The sequence below is a fragment of the Pteropus alecto genome, unplaced genomic scaffold (assembly GCF_000325575.1).
Source record: "Pteropus alecto unplaced genomic scaffold, ASM32557v1 scaffold98, whole genome shotgun sequence".
NCBI classification, from domain to species: Eukaryota; Metazoa; Chordata; class Mammalia; order Chiroptera; family Pteropodidae; genus Pteropus; species Pteropus alecto.
In genome coordinates, this window is record NW_006443570.1 from 4392813 (window position 1) to 4407165 (window position 14353).

At 43.6% G+C, this 14353-nt stretch overlaps 1 protein-coding gene and 2 pseudogenes across 1 annotated transcript in view; all 3 read right to left on the minus strand.

Annotated features, from left to right (window-relative positions):
• The window catches only part of TTLL6 (tubulin tyrosine ligase like 6), a 22733-nt gene extending 18409 nt beyond the window's left edge, over positions 1–4324 (minus strand). Inside the window, 5 exon segments of the mRNA XM_025041598.1 lie at positions 3–118; positions 246–364; positions 1334–1374; positions 1753–1971; positions 4248–4324. Of these exon segments, the coding sequence (XP_024897366.1) occupies positions 3–118; positions 246–364; positions 1334–1374; positions 1753–1971; positions 4248–4324 (572 nt within the window).
• A 2710-nt stretch (positions 4325–7034) lies between these two features.
• LOC112473369 lies at positions 7035–7154 on the minus strand (annotated as a pseudogene).
• Positions 7155–12890: 5736 nt separating this feature from the next.
• On the minus strand, positions 12891–13011 carry LOC112473386 (annotated as a pseudogene).
• Between the last annotated feature and the right edge of the window lie 1342 nt (positions 13012–14353).

Below are 14353 nucleotides of genomic sequence, written 5' to 3' on the forward strand. Positions count from 1 at the left end.
ACCAGGTCCTAGGGAAAAAGTGAAAATCTTTAGGGAACATCTTTAACATGCGGTTCATATTCCTGGCCAGCAAGTCCTTGCGGCAGATTTCACTCATCCCTGGGAAGTGATTGATTTTCTGCAAAGGAAGCCGAATTCATGAACGATGGGGACAGGGGATTACACACAAGATCCCCTCGGGGAACACTGGGGGCCCATGGGGCAGATGCCACACTTATGCTGAGGACCAGCTCTGACCCAGATACCTGGTAACTTTTCATTTCCATCACCCGCTCCAGTGACACCGAGTAGTCAGTCCAGTAGAGAGTCCAGTCGTCATTTTCCCCTCCTTCTCGAAGGCCGTACTGTTGGGCAGCCCTACGCACTGCGGCAGAGTTGGAGGAAGAAAGGCCTGTTAGCCCAAGAAGTGAAGGAGGAGCATGGAATGGGGAGGGTACATTTCTAAGTGCTGCCAGACCAAACAATGAAGCGAGACACCCAGGCTCCAAGGGACTGGAAGCCATCTTGCCCTGCCTGGACACACCATTGCCAAGAAAGCAACACAAAGAGTTGAAAGCTATTGACGAATATGCCCAATCATCCCCACGGAAAGGTTATCTGGGAAGAATGTTTTAACCACCTGGCTTTCCCATGACAGGAAGAAGGCCTCTGGGATTTCTCCAAACACTAAGCACTGAATGTTAAGAGAATAAAAACTTAAATCCTTAACATCAGCCAGAGCCAAGCTTAATTAGTGAGGTAAATTGACAGGAAAAAAAAAATTATACAATGTATACCAAAATGACATATATGCTATCATATCCTTCTTTTCCTGTCTCTGTTAATATCGATAACTAGGAACTGATTCCAACACCAACTCAAATGTCTTCAAGGGCCTGGAAAGGAAGAAGTGCCCTCAGTGACCAAGAGAGTCAAGGCCAGCCTAAAGCTTCCAAATTCGAAATTAAAACAACAACAACAACAACAACATTCTACTCTATAGTACAAAGTAGATTTGCAGATCATCTTCAGCCCACAGATGGCCAGTTTAGAACCTGTACCCTAAAAAAGAGCCACTGATGACAGCAATAGCTGCCTTCTCTACAATCAGATCCCCTAATAACCATATACAAGAACTATAGATGGATGAAGTCTACACCACTGTGGTCAAACCCATATTTTCTCAGAATGAGCTTCCCAACTTCCTCAAATAGTTAAATGAGCTTGGAGAAGCAAAGGACAGGATTTGGAGACACACTTTTTCATCCTCGAGAATATGTAAGAGTGACCCTCCCCAACTCTTTGGGGAATCCAGTGGGTCCCCACCGTAGATCCCTTGAATACAGATGCTCACCACTCTCATATCGGCAGCTGGATAGATTGATCACCAATCATCTGGAAAAGAGAAAAAGGAAAGCAGCAAGACAGAGACAGACACACTTGCCAGAACAAGAGACTGCATACAAAAACATCTCATCCCAGGTGGGGCTGCATGAAACCTAAGCCGTCACACACAATTTAAAAAAAAAAGAAATGACATTCTAAACACAGCATGAAGATTAGGGCAAGGTGTAGTTTTAGATTACACACACCATTATTTGATTCTATAAAACAGATCATCAAAAGTGGGTTCTTTTTATATGAACCAAAAAGTGGTCTCATCACAGTTTCTCCTTCCCCCGCCCCTTCATTAGCAGCCAAGGTCCCGTTCCTCCCAGGTCCCTCTTGCTCTTAACCAACGTGAATCCCCATTCCCCATCTTTCAGTCCTAACCTCCTTTTCTTTCTCTTCTTGCCTTGCTGCTGGGCATTCTGAAGTCCTTTTTGAGCCTCCGTGTTCTCTTTCACAAAAGCCAGGGTGACGATTTCTTTCAGATCTTCTACAGAACTGTTCTCCCTCTCTTCTGACTCTGTCCCTTCCTCCCCTTCCAAAGGCAGGCGCTGGTGCATCTCCCGGGACTGGGAGGAGACTCTGGGGAAATACTGGCCCCCACTAGAAAGACGGCAGAGTAAGCGGCAGTTACTTGGATCCACCTGCAGGGGGACCCCCTCCCTTTCTCATGGGGGTGGTCGACCTGAGCTCAGACTAGGCAACAGGTTGCAGTTAATAAAATGCCACCTCACCTCCAAGGTTGGGGCAGGCTCTGGGAGGGAGCTGATTACACCTTTTGCCATTGACTATGATCTTGGGGACTCACTTGGCCAACCCTGGCCTTGATTTATCTCACCAGGGGTTTTCAGGAGCAGGCTGAGACACTATGCATGGCACCACCTGGTAAACAATCTTATTATTAAAGTGAGTGAGTGTCTGGAGACAGCCTCAGAAACAAGCCCTAAGCCTTCCTAGCTAAGGGAGTTAGTCTCAGTGGGTTCAGATGAGATGCTTTGAGATCTGTTAACTGTTTCGGCACTGCACCGAATCTCCTGCATGCAATCTGCTGGCCTGAGAGTGAAAGCAACTGGCGCTCGGAGTGTGCAGGGCTGACTTGCAGCTAACTGAACAAGATTCAAGCCCAGGGCCCAGTGCAGACACCTTCAGAGCCCCCTCCCACTGAAAAGGCTATTGTGGCTCCCCAACTATCCAATTCAAAGTGAAAACAAGACCAAATCATAAAACACTTATAAGGAAGTCCAGTTAAGTTCTCATCCCTCCACCCCCATGATGGCTTCTTAGATATTTACTTGAAATTTCAAATATCAAATGATTTTTAATGCTCCTGCTTCACTAGTCCTTAGGAATATGCTTAGTTCGTCTCTGGGTAACTCAGAACTGCCCAGGCCCAATTAATTGAGTTAGAGCCCCTTCACATCCACGGCTTAAATGACCACAGAACCAGTTTTCCAGTGCTCTCCCCTCCTAACTTCACCTCCCAAACCCTGCCAACCCTCTCCACCATTTCAATCCCTTTCTTTTGAGGCCTACAGTCCTCTTGCTACTTACTACCTCTTCTTTCCTCACAAACTCTTGGGCTTTTTAAAATGATATTAATAATATCTTTATTCTAATTTATTCAAATTTATCATTACTATTGAAATACTATAGTATAACATTAAAGGAAGCATAGGAAAGGGTAGGCTGGGAAATTATCTTCAGCTTTTCTATCCTAACATGGCAACTTTGGTCCTTTTGTGTAATCTCTTTTATTCTTAATTTCTAAGCATGATTATTTTTTATAATTGTCATCACAATATAAAGAATTTTGTGTCTGCTTTTCACCCACTTAATATCATATCATAAACGTCCTTGGGTTGTGACAAAGTTTACATATTTCTAGTTTTGAATGGTTGTGTAATAATATCTCTTTGAAGGAATGTATCTGAGTGTAACCAACCATTGCCCTACTGTTGACAATGTAATTTGCTTCCAATTTTGCTATTATACAAATAGCTCTACAATGCACTTTCATGGACAGAAGGCCTCTTACTTCTTTAGGATTATTTTCTTAAGATTTCTATCCAGAACCAGATTACTAGGTTAATAAATATGAAAACTATGTGGGTTCTAATTTTATTGATTGATTGATTGATTGATTGATTTATATCACCACATTGTTTCCCAGTGGAATTCTAACAGTTTTGACTACCACCAGCAATATGTAATTATAGCAGGCTCACCAGAGTCACACAATCTCTTGGGAATCACCTCCCCTCCCCTTTGTACCCAAACTTGTTAATTCTAGACAACTTTTATACCTTATAGCCATGTCTTTAACATTACTACATGCTTCTACCTCTTTCTCCCCTTTTTCCAAAACAAAACTGGGGGGACCCTCTCACTTAGAGGTTATCTATGAATCATTTAATAATAAGCCCTTATGTGGGTATAGTTCTTCAGGCTTTTCAAAGAATTGTCACATACACCCTCTCACTGAATGCTCACAACCACTTGCAAGAGGGAGGCACAAGTAGTGAGTCAGCTGAGGACTGCCACTTGTTTCTCTCTCTTGCTAAGGAGGGCTGCCACTTATACCCAAGTCTCTTTATGCTGACACTTGAGCAGAGGGAGAAAGAGTCGTGCTCAATGCAACTAACTAACCCATGAAACTTGGGCCTTGAGGGTGGGTTTTCCCAGAAAATAGGCACATTCTTGGCAAAGTTCAAGACAGCTAAAGTACATGAAATCTTGACCTTGGGTTGCTTCCTTCCTTCCAGGTAAACAGCCAGCTCCACTCCCCCAGCTCTCCGCAAAGGCTCCTATTTACCAAGCCCTGGAGGAGGAGTGGCCCCGTTTACCTAAAGGTTAATTTTAACCTAGGAGAGAAAACTGACCCTGAATTTGGCCTCTGGAGTTGCAGGTTGTCTTTGCCCTTTTTTGAGTCCTTGCCCAAGTAGTAAGAACAAGTCATGGCTGCTTATATGTGCCTGTGTCAAAGAGAAGAACAACAATAACAACAAAAAAAGGGTCAAATTCCTCTTGCAAGAGAGGGCCTCAGGCACACACAGCAAGGAACTGAGCCCATGTACTTTTAAAGAAACTGGTTCAGGATGGGATTCTTGCCTGTCTTTCTCTATAGTCTAGGCTCCTGTGACACGAGAGCCACTTGGATGGCATCTGAGACAGGTGCAATGGCAGACATCATTGTCACATGTGACTATTTTTGCCTTAATTTCCTCATCTGTAAAATGGTTTGTCCCAGTTATGGGAATTAAATGAGTTCATTCATCTGAGTCAATACAATGTGTTTAGAACAGTGCCTGACACAGAGTAGATCTCACCACATGCTATCTATCATTATCAGCTTTGAGGCCCTGGTCTAAACTCCCTGATAGCAGAGAACATGTCTGTGAATTCTCAGCTCCTGCCATGGTGTCTGGCACATAGCGGAGATTCATATGCTTCTGGAACTGACTGGAAGAATGAATAAATGCATGAACCGTTTGCCTTTCTAAGGCTCATTTTCCTCATCTGCATAATAGAAGCATTGCTGTGAGCAAGAAATACATAAAAATTTTAAAACATCAACCTTGGGTCTTTTCATATAGTAGACACTTAAAACACTTAGTTTCATTCATTTATAGAAGTAGCTACTATTTACAACCTCCTTGACAAGTAACAGGCATTTTAGGAAAGCATTTTATATACACAGTCTCATCCTTATAATATCATATCACGGACATTATTTTCAATGTATTACAGATGAGAAGACTAAGGCATGGAGAGGGGAAGGTAAGGGGCAGAGCTGGGATTAAAAGCCATGTATGTCTGACCCCACAGCCTGTCTCTCCTCCACATTCCACCCATTGCCTTTCCCTCTCTACTGATCACCCATAAATGGCATGACCATAAAGTGAAACAACTGATCTCCTAGCTGCCAGCAGCAGTCTTGGTGACTTTAGTCCCTTAAGAATCAGTTGATCCCACATCATTTTCCTTAAAGCCAACTGCTTCTAAATTCCCACCTCCAACAAGGGCTTGGATCTCCCAAATTTGCTATAACTTGGGAACAGTTCTATTATTTCTACTTTGTCTTTATTTTCACTGTTTCTTTCCCTTCTTTTCAACAACATCCACATTGTACCAGGGCTCTTATTTGTGGTGTAATTAGAACATTTTCTAAGCACTTTTGGAATTCCTGAATATTACAGCTGAGAGGACCTTGGAGAGTGTCTTGTTCAACCTGTTTGATTTTCAGAGGTTTTAACTTACACAAAGCCGGGGAGCAAGTTAGTGGAGCCAAGACAGAAGCCCCGGTTTCCGGCCTCTCAACATATTTTTTCATTATGCTAGGTTAGTGAGCAGGCAATATGGATTAAATGCTTTGGGGCATTTTAAAAAGAAGATTGTGTTGGGCTACCAATGTAGCAAACATGGCAAATACCATCTCCAGTTTTTCTTAATGACACAAGACACGTTCAGTTCACCTTTCCAAATAGGATAGTTAAGACAGTGAAAAAAAAAAACAACAAAAACCAAAAACCTGACGTTTCCTTACATTTTAGAATAGAGATTTTGATCTTGGCTTCAAAGCCTGAGAGAGGCTACCAACCAAATCCTGGTTAGACAGCATGAAAATGACTTTTATTGGCCACCAGGGGGAGGGAATGAGCACTGGGATGGCTACATGCACACCCAAAGGTTATTTGGAAAATGTAAAGAGGAACCATGTCTCATTTCTGCTTCTGAACAACTATACAAGTTGACTACTCTTCTTGCCCCTAGGGATGTTGCAGAAAGGTAGAAGTATTTAGTGCTTTCTTTTGCAAGGCTGAATTAATATAGGTGTTCTTGTAAATGGGAGGAAAGAATTATTTTATTAAGAACAATAGGAGAACATGTTTCAAGTTTCAGCCAAGTTTTTCATCCTCACCTTCACAGCCTAAACTCTTCTTTCAGTCTGCAGGAATACGTATGGCACTGAAGAGCTCTCCTACAGTGTTTGCCTGTGACTTCCTTCCCTTCCTCCAAATAATAGGTTTTCCTTAAACCCTTTCCCTTTTGTATCTTTTGGTTCTCCTTCCCCTACTAAAAGCATCCCTCTGAAGGCTTCCAGTGGATAGCTCCTGGAAAAGTATGAAGTGGATGTGGGGGAGGGAGATGTGGAGGTAAGAAAGAGGCCTATTTATACCCTTGCTTTCAGTTTTACCTATTTGACAGAGTATATACTAAGAAGCCAAATACATAGGTCCTCTATCATTTGTGATTTTGCTTTCCGTGGTCAACTGAAATCCAAAAATATTAAATTTCCCCAGCAATCAACATCATCTGCTCCTGACATCTATCCATTGACATTGTCAATGCTCAATCCAGGATCACCTGAAGCAGATAATCTTTGTAACTTATCATCAGAAGGTTAATAGTAGCCTAATGCTACATCACAGTGCCTGTCATTCAACTCGCTTCATCTCTTCTCATAGGCATTTTATCATCTCACATCATCACAAGAAGGGTGAGTACAGTACAATAAGATACTTTGAGAGACCACATTCATATAACTTTTATTACAGTATATTGTTATAATAATTATTTTTCTTTTTTTAGATGAGGCAACCCTTGGTTGACCTCACAGATTGCAAGGAACTTGTCAGCTTACAATCCTTTATTTTTTAAATTTTTTACGCCTACAGCACTTGGTCTTCCTAGGTGGTCTCCCATCCAAGTACTAACCAGGTCCGACCCTGCTTAGCTTCCTAAGATCAGACAGGATCGGGCTTGTTCGGGGTAGCATGGCCGTAGACTGTTATAATTATTCTATTTTATCATTAGTTGTTGTTAATCTCTTACTGTGCCTAATTTATAAATTAAACTTTATCATAGGTATGTATATGAAAAAACAGTATATATAGGGTTCAGTGCTATCCGTAGTTTCAGGCATCCACTGGGGGTCTTGGAACATATCCCTCGTGGATAAGAGGGGATTACTGCAATTATCTCCTCCCTCATTCCCTATCTTCTCTGTGATTAGAGGATCACCAAGAAGATTAAAAGTCTCATATCTAGAAAAGTGTTTTGAGCTTTGATGCAGGCAGGATAAAGTAAGATGCCTTTTATGGCTTTTTGGCTTTTCATTCTAGACACTTTTTGAATTTCAGCACAGAGCCTGAAGTGGTCAGAAGCAAAACATGGGCTAACATGGTAGGGATGGGGACACTCAACTGCTCAAGGGCTTTGCCAATAAGTGCTGAGAATAATGTAGAGCATAAGGAATATAATCAATAATATCGTAATAACTTTGTATGTAGCTGATGGTTACTAGACTTACACAGCGATCACTGAAGTTATATAAATGTTGAATCACTATGTTGAAACTAATAATATAATAGTGTATGTCAACTGTAATTTAAAAATTAATTAATTTGAAAAAATAAAAGAAGTGCTGAGGATCACTGGCCACATTCAGTAAGAATAAGAATCTTGCTGACTCAGATGCTGTCTTTTATTTGGCTAGAAATTGAGGAATTCCACAATTCCTCAATTGGAAGAAACAATTTTCAGGGCAAGCTCATGCCCAGCCATTTTCTCCACAACATGTGCATTGCTAGCAAAGACAGACAGACCGGGATCCAACCCAGCCTTACCACCTACTAGAAGGGTGTCTGTGGGTGATAAACTGATCCTCTTTGTACTTCGGTTTCCTTATAAATAAAATGAGGATAATAATATTCATCTCTCGGGGTTGTTTTAAAAATTAAAAGAAAAAAATTAAATGAGTTAATATTTCTAATGCTCTTAATGCAGTGCTTGGTTCAAAATAAGGGCTATTTTGTAAGATGAAAATATAATGGTAGGGCTGTTGTACGTTTTAAATAATTTATTGAAGTACCTGCCACATACTGGTGCTTAGTAAATGTTAACTCCTTCCCACATCATCCCCAAATGTAAGTTACATTCTTCCTAGGGCTCAGATACCAAAGGAGAACTTTCCTCAAGGCTAGAAGAGTTTTCCTTCAGGAGAGTGAGAAATAACTGGAAGTGAAAGAAGAGGGAGAAAGGGAGCAGGGACATTTACAGAGGGCTGGGCTGGCCGTGAAAAAAAAAACAAACAAAAACAAACAAAAAAAAAACAAGTGTCTTTCTGGAAGGTTTCTCCAGACAAAGGAAGAAAGGTGATCCAGAGAAGGATACAATGATGGAGAAGCAGGAGGAGGAGAGAGCTGTGTGATTCTCAGAGATCTTCGGTATCCAAGGGGGCACCAGGTTTGGGAAATCGAGGGAGGGCAGGAAGTGAGGGTGCCGCAGGAGGGAGCCCAGGTTCCAGAGAGAAGTGAGCGCAGGAGGGGTTATGGAGCTGGGACAAGAAGGGTCGGTGTATGGGCAAGGTCCTGGCATCGGGGTCTTCAGGTTGGGAAAAGGGAGTTGTGGGTATTTTAGCGGTGAGCTCGAGTATGGGGTGGGGAAGAGGACGAGGGTTACCGAGACCGGCTAAGAGAGACAGGCCACGGAGCGGAGGGGGACCAGGGGCAGTGAGGATAAGGGGCTTTGACCTTTAGAACGCCACCAGGAAGGGCAGAGGGGTAGTCCTGGGGAACTAGGCACCCTGGGAGACATTGGGGGGGTGTAGAACCAGCTTTTCTGTAAAGAGGCACTAGAAGGTCGCGATCCGAGGGCCAACACTGGACTTTGGGAAGGTCTTACCGCGATTCCTACTCCCCAGTCTCGCTCCGGCTCCGCTGCCCGTCTCTCTAGCAACCATACTTACCGGGCCCCGCCAGGAAAGATGGAGACACGCTCCCATTGGCTGTCTTACAACCCCTAACCTCAACCCGCGCTCTTCCTACCTTGGGGTCCTCGAGACCCTTATATTTGCATATAGGGCTTTCTAAGCCTTCGATTGGCCCCGGCGGTGGGCTGCCATTGCCCCCCCCACCCCCACCCCGATTCCAATTAACCGCCCCTGAGCTCTGAGAGGGAAGCGCTGGAGGTTGTCCCGGGAGACGCGAAGGACGCTGGGCGGCGCTCCCCGCGCGCTGGGCCCGACTACCGCTCGCGCTCCGCGGGTCCCACCGCCCCCCGCGCCCCCGCCTGCTTCCACCCCAGTCCGCGCCGTCGGGGCACGGTTTGCGGACGCAGGTGGGAACAGTTTGGCTTCCGCGCTCCAGCTGGGCGCGGGGCACCTGGTACTTAGGCCCTCTGTGGAAGGTAAATATCCAAAACCAAGAGCAGGAGGTGCGAGCAGAGAACATTGGATTGAGAGCCAAGGCAAGATCTCAGGCATATCATTACCTGGGTAACTTCTGGCAGTTGACATGACCTCTCTGAGGCTTAGCTTAACAGTAAAATGGGTATCACAAACCTTATCAAATTAGGACAGCTCCCCAGAATGTGGGGGGTTGTGGCTCATCCACTGAACTGGCTAATAAGAGAGGGCTGTCCAGACCTGAGGGTCTTGGCTTCTCACAGCAACTCTCCACACTTCTCAGAGAGGTGGGGGGATCGGAGTAGTGACTGGATTCAAATAATTGTGGTTTCCTTCCCTTTCTATTTGTCTAAGTCCAGACTCCTACCTGCAAAGGATTGACAGCCAAGGTTAAAATGGGTGAATGGTTAAACAAAGGATTAAGTTCCTGAACCATAGGATTTGGGGGCACTCCCTTATGGACTGAGCCAAGGATTCTTGTTGCTTATGTCCAAACCTCTTCGTTCTTGAGAATTTTCCAGATTCTTGACTTGATACCACCGAAATGTAGCTGCTCCTGTTTAGTTGGAAGAAGTAAGAATTATGTAAGACTACTGATCGTTACTCTCCTCTGAGGGTAGAAACCTTTTCCAGCAATTGAGGAGAGACATCCAAGGAGGAGAAATAGGCCGTTCCCAGAAAGCCTCTAGTCAAAAGGACTCATGGAAGAGGCAAGATCCACATCTTATGTTGGAGTTAGTCCAGGAAAATTCCCTAGAGGATGTAAGATTTTAACACATTCATTGCGAACATTGTGTCAGGTGAGTGCAGATGAAGGGGCTGAAAAGACCCTCCAAGATGATTTTCATTTCAAAGTGAAAACATTTGAGCTACAGTAGATGCAGAAAGAACCCTTATCTGAACTTCCTGTATTTGAATGAAGCAGAACTTTAGGAGAGTCAGCTGCCACAACCCCCACCTCTGGAGAGATCTCCAGTACAGGAAGCTCATTCTTGTACACATCTGACTTTTCAAAAAAAATTGTGTGAACAAGTCTCATTAGATCCTTCCATTCTTTGAAGCCCCACTCTCCCCTCTTATTGAGCTGGCTTGAAACCCTTACCTCTAGCTACTAGAGCAGTTACTAAATGCTCTCATATGCATATGAATAAACTTGGTTACTTTTTGGACCTAAGTTTGTAGAGGAAAAATTTTCCTCCCAGTACAGGACACTGCCCCTTTACCTGCTGATCTGCCCAGACAGGAGGCTAGAGGCAAAGGCATGGCTTAGCCCCAAGCTGACACTGCAAGCCTGCTACATGGTGCTTGAATTCACCCTGAAGAGCAGAAGGTGGGACCACCCGTTCACCTGCTGCTCTTCCAGGAACCTCTACTATCCAGTTCTCTTTCTTATGCCCTCTTTCCTCCAAGTGGCCCTGGGCTATCTTCCCTTTCCCCCTCGCCAGGGCCCAGCAGATGCTTCCCTAAGACCAATTGTCCCAGTTCTGTTCTCCTCCCCCACCCCTCTCTTTCTCTAGTGACCTACCAATCTGCCCTGTGAAGCTTATGCTTTGGTCTCAAATCCCTCTGGAGTGATATTGTGATGGAAATGAGGAAGAGGATGCAGGAGGGAGCAGCAAAGATTTATGATTTCTAGAGGATTTCCTTTAAACTCTCTGACAACTGGTTATTTATGAGAGGGCTGGCTGCAGTGGGATTTAATAGGCCAGAGCCTGGCATCGCTGTCCTTTCAGGGGTGATGACGGGAACAACCATAGGGTGAACAGTGGAGCTGTTCCCACTGGAGAGCAAAGCAGGCTTGATGCCACACACCCTCCCCCCTCCCCGCTTGCACCCTGCCACCCCTGTCTCCAATCAGGCATCCCCTCCAGGGCCAGAGAGGGACAGCCAAGAAATCAGAGAGTGTTCGTGACTTGTACTTGGCAAGCCAGAAACAGAAAGCTCCACATGGCAAAACTAAATAAGAGTTTTTTTAACCCAGATGTGAAAGATTGAAGTGATGTGTTGGAGGGTCCTTTCAGTTGACAAAACACTTGGACTGTGTCACCTCTTCTGAGATCCAACTCAGAGAGAGTATGGGAAGTGGGGCAGGTCTGAAACTATTGTTTTCACTGTCTTTTTGGTCCTTAGGCACCCACCTGACTAAATAAATAAATAAATAGTAGGATAATAACAAAACCCTCAGAAAAGTTGTTTACTCTGCAGTTGACACACAAACTCTGTTTCTCAGTTTGGAACTCTTCTGGTAAAGAGTTAGTGAAAAGATAGTCCTGCTTCTGCTACCCTGAAACAAGGTCCCTCCTGGAAGCCCTTTCTTCCTGTGCTAGTCAAAAGAAAGTCCTGGTGTATGTATCGAGGATAAGGTAGGGAGTGGAAATGAAGCAAAGATGCTTAGAAGATTTATATTTTTCCCTTTAAGTCTGCAATGTATGAGGGAATGTTATAGAACTATGTATAATCGCAGAATCAGGATTCTTTTTAAATCAGAAGAGTTCTTACAGACCCCCTGGTATTTTTCTTGTTGTCAGGCGAGGAAAGTGAGGCCCAGAAAAATGTGGTGGCTTGGCCAAGGCCTTGCAATGGGTTCATAGAACCCACTACTCCTTCCTTAATGTTCTTATTGCTGTCGTAGGTGAGATAGAGACAGAAATTGCTGTCCAGCACCTCTTTTGAGTTCTCCATTTTGATGTGTATCTGACGGGGCTAAGAGAGCCCCTAGGAATGGGGTTGCTGGGCCATGAGCAATAGAGCTTCCACACTTCTGTTTTTATGTTGTCCTTCTTCATCTTCCCTCTACCTCTGGGAAAACAGCTTTCCCTGAAAAGAGCCCATGGTTGCTTTTAGGGCATCCTTTTCTTAGTATGGATGGCTCTTAGAAACAAGTTCCGTAGAAAGTGCCCTGACTGAAGGTGAAATAACAGGCACATTACTTGAGCACTTCCTATATGCAAAGCAATTTGCTGGGAGACACAGACACATACACTGATCCATCCACTACATGTAACAAAAAGATCCTCTGCAGTCAATAGTTGCCTTTTATTTTTCTTAAAAGTGCTTGGAGCATCCATGTCTCACTATTTATTTTTGGTGGATCAAACAATATTTATGTGTGTGAAATGGGTGTATACAATGAAGTCCTCTTCCTCACAAATTGGTATTATTTTATAGTAAAAATAATAATATATAGTCAAATCCAGACTTATGAAGCAGTTAAATATATGCAGAATCTGTGCCTTTTTTTTTTTTTTACTTTATTTTTTAGGCAAGGCAACCCTTGGTTGACCTCACAGATTGCAAGGACTTTGTCATTTTATAATCCCTTATTTTTCAGTTTTTTACACTACAGCACCTGGTCTTCCAAGGTGGTCTCCCCCATCCAAGTACTAACCAGGCCCAACCCTGCTTAGCTTCCAAAATCAAATAGGATAAGGCTTGTTCAGGGTAGCATGGCCATAGACAAAATCTGTGCTTTCTAAAAATTGTTTAATGAATAACAAATATTCAATGGTTAATGTGAAGTATACCTGGCTCCTGTTTCTCCTGAAGTTACAAAACACCATACGTGACCTGCATACAGGTAATAGCCCAATGGTATCTCAAGCTAACTAGTAGTCTCTTTTTTTCCACTGATTATTCAATCCTCTCCTTTTCCAGCCTGGGCATAGAAACTATCTGGACTTTTGTAAGTCATCAAATTGCAGAGGCCTAGGTGGTTACAGAAAGAGTAAGCTTCAGAGATAAAATTTCTCTCACCTTCTTTTTCCATGGAGTTGAGAGTCCAAAGTCAAGTCATTGCTGTTGGACAGGACTGGGCAGGACTGGAGCTGAGGGCAAAGGTTAAAGTAGCTGCTGCTTGCACACGTTCTCCTAGGCTGCCACCCCCTTCTCCCCAGAGTCCACACCCCAGATGCTGTAGATGTGCACTAGCTAGGACAGTGATTATAAATGGCTATTTAAATTTAATTTATATAAACATCCAGTTCCTAGTTGCAATAGCCACATTTCCAGTGCTCAACATCACATGTGTTAGGGGTTACCAGGTCAGATAGTGCAGATATTGAACATGCCCATTATTACAAGGAATTCTACTAGACAGCATTGCTGCAGGTGAGCACGCCCTCCCTCTCGAATTTCTCTCACTCCTTTTTCTGCTTGCCAAGCTTGTTATTCAAATAAATCAAATGTCACCTCTAGCAAAGACTCTCTCTCTGACCAAACTTCAGTTAGGCTCCTCTGCCCCCTTTTCTCGACTAGGCCTCAACTTTGGGCTTCTTTGTCTATCCTTGCCATGTTTGGTTTTAGAAAAAAACCCTGTTTAGGGAGAATGCTCCACCCTCGATATCTGATCAATCCCTATGCCACCTTCAGCAAGAATCCCGTTAAGTCAGTTTAACAAGTCTCTTGATGTCTCTCCTTAGTAATTTTTCATCCACTGACCCCCTCACTCTGCTTGATGACTGTAAATCCCCACTTGTCCTTATTCTATTTGGAGTTGAGCACAATCTCTCTCCCCTATTATAATATTCTTATTGTAATAGTCCTGAATAAAGTCTTTCTTACCGTTATAATAGGCTTCAGAATAATTTTTTCTTCGGCACCTCTCTTATGAAACTCTCCGTCTTGCCCCTAGAAAGAAATTAATTCTATGCTATCTTAGCACTGTGTAAATTACCCTTCGAAAGCCAATATCTTGTGGTATTATACTCATTGATGTGTTTGTCTTCCTTTATGGATCACTGAACTCTCATGAAGAGTATGAGTCAGAAGGCTAAGTTCAAAGCCTTCTGATGGCACTTACTA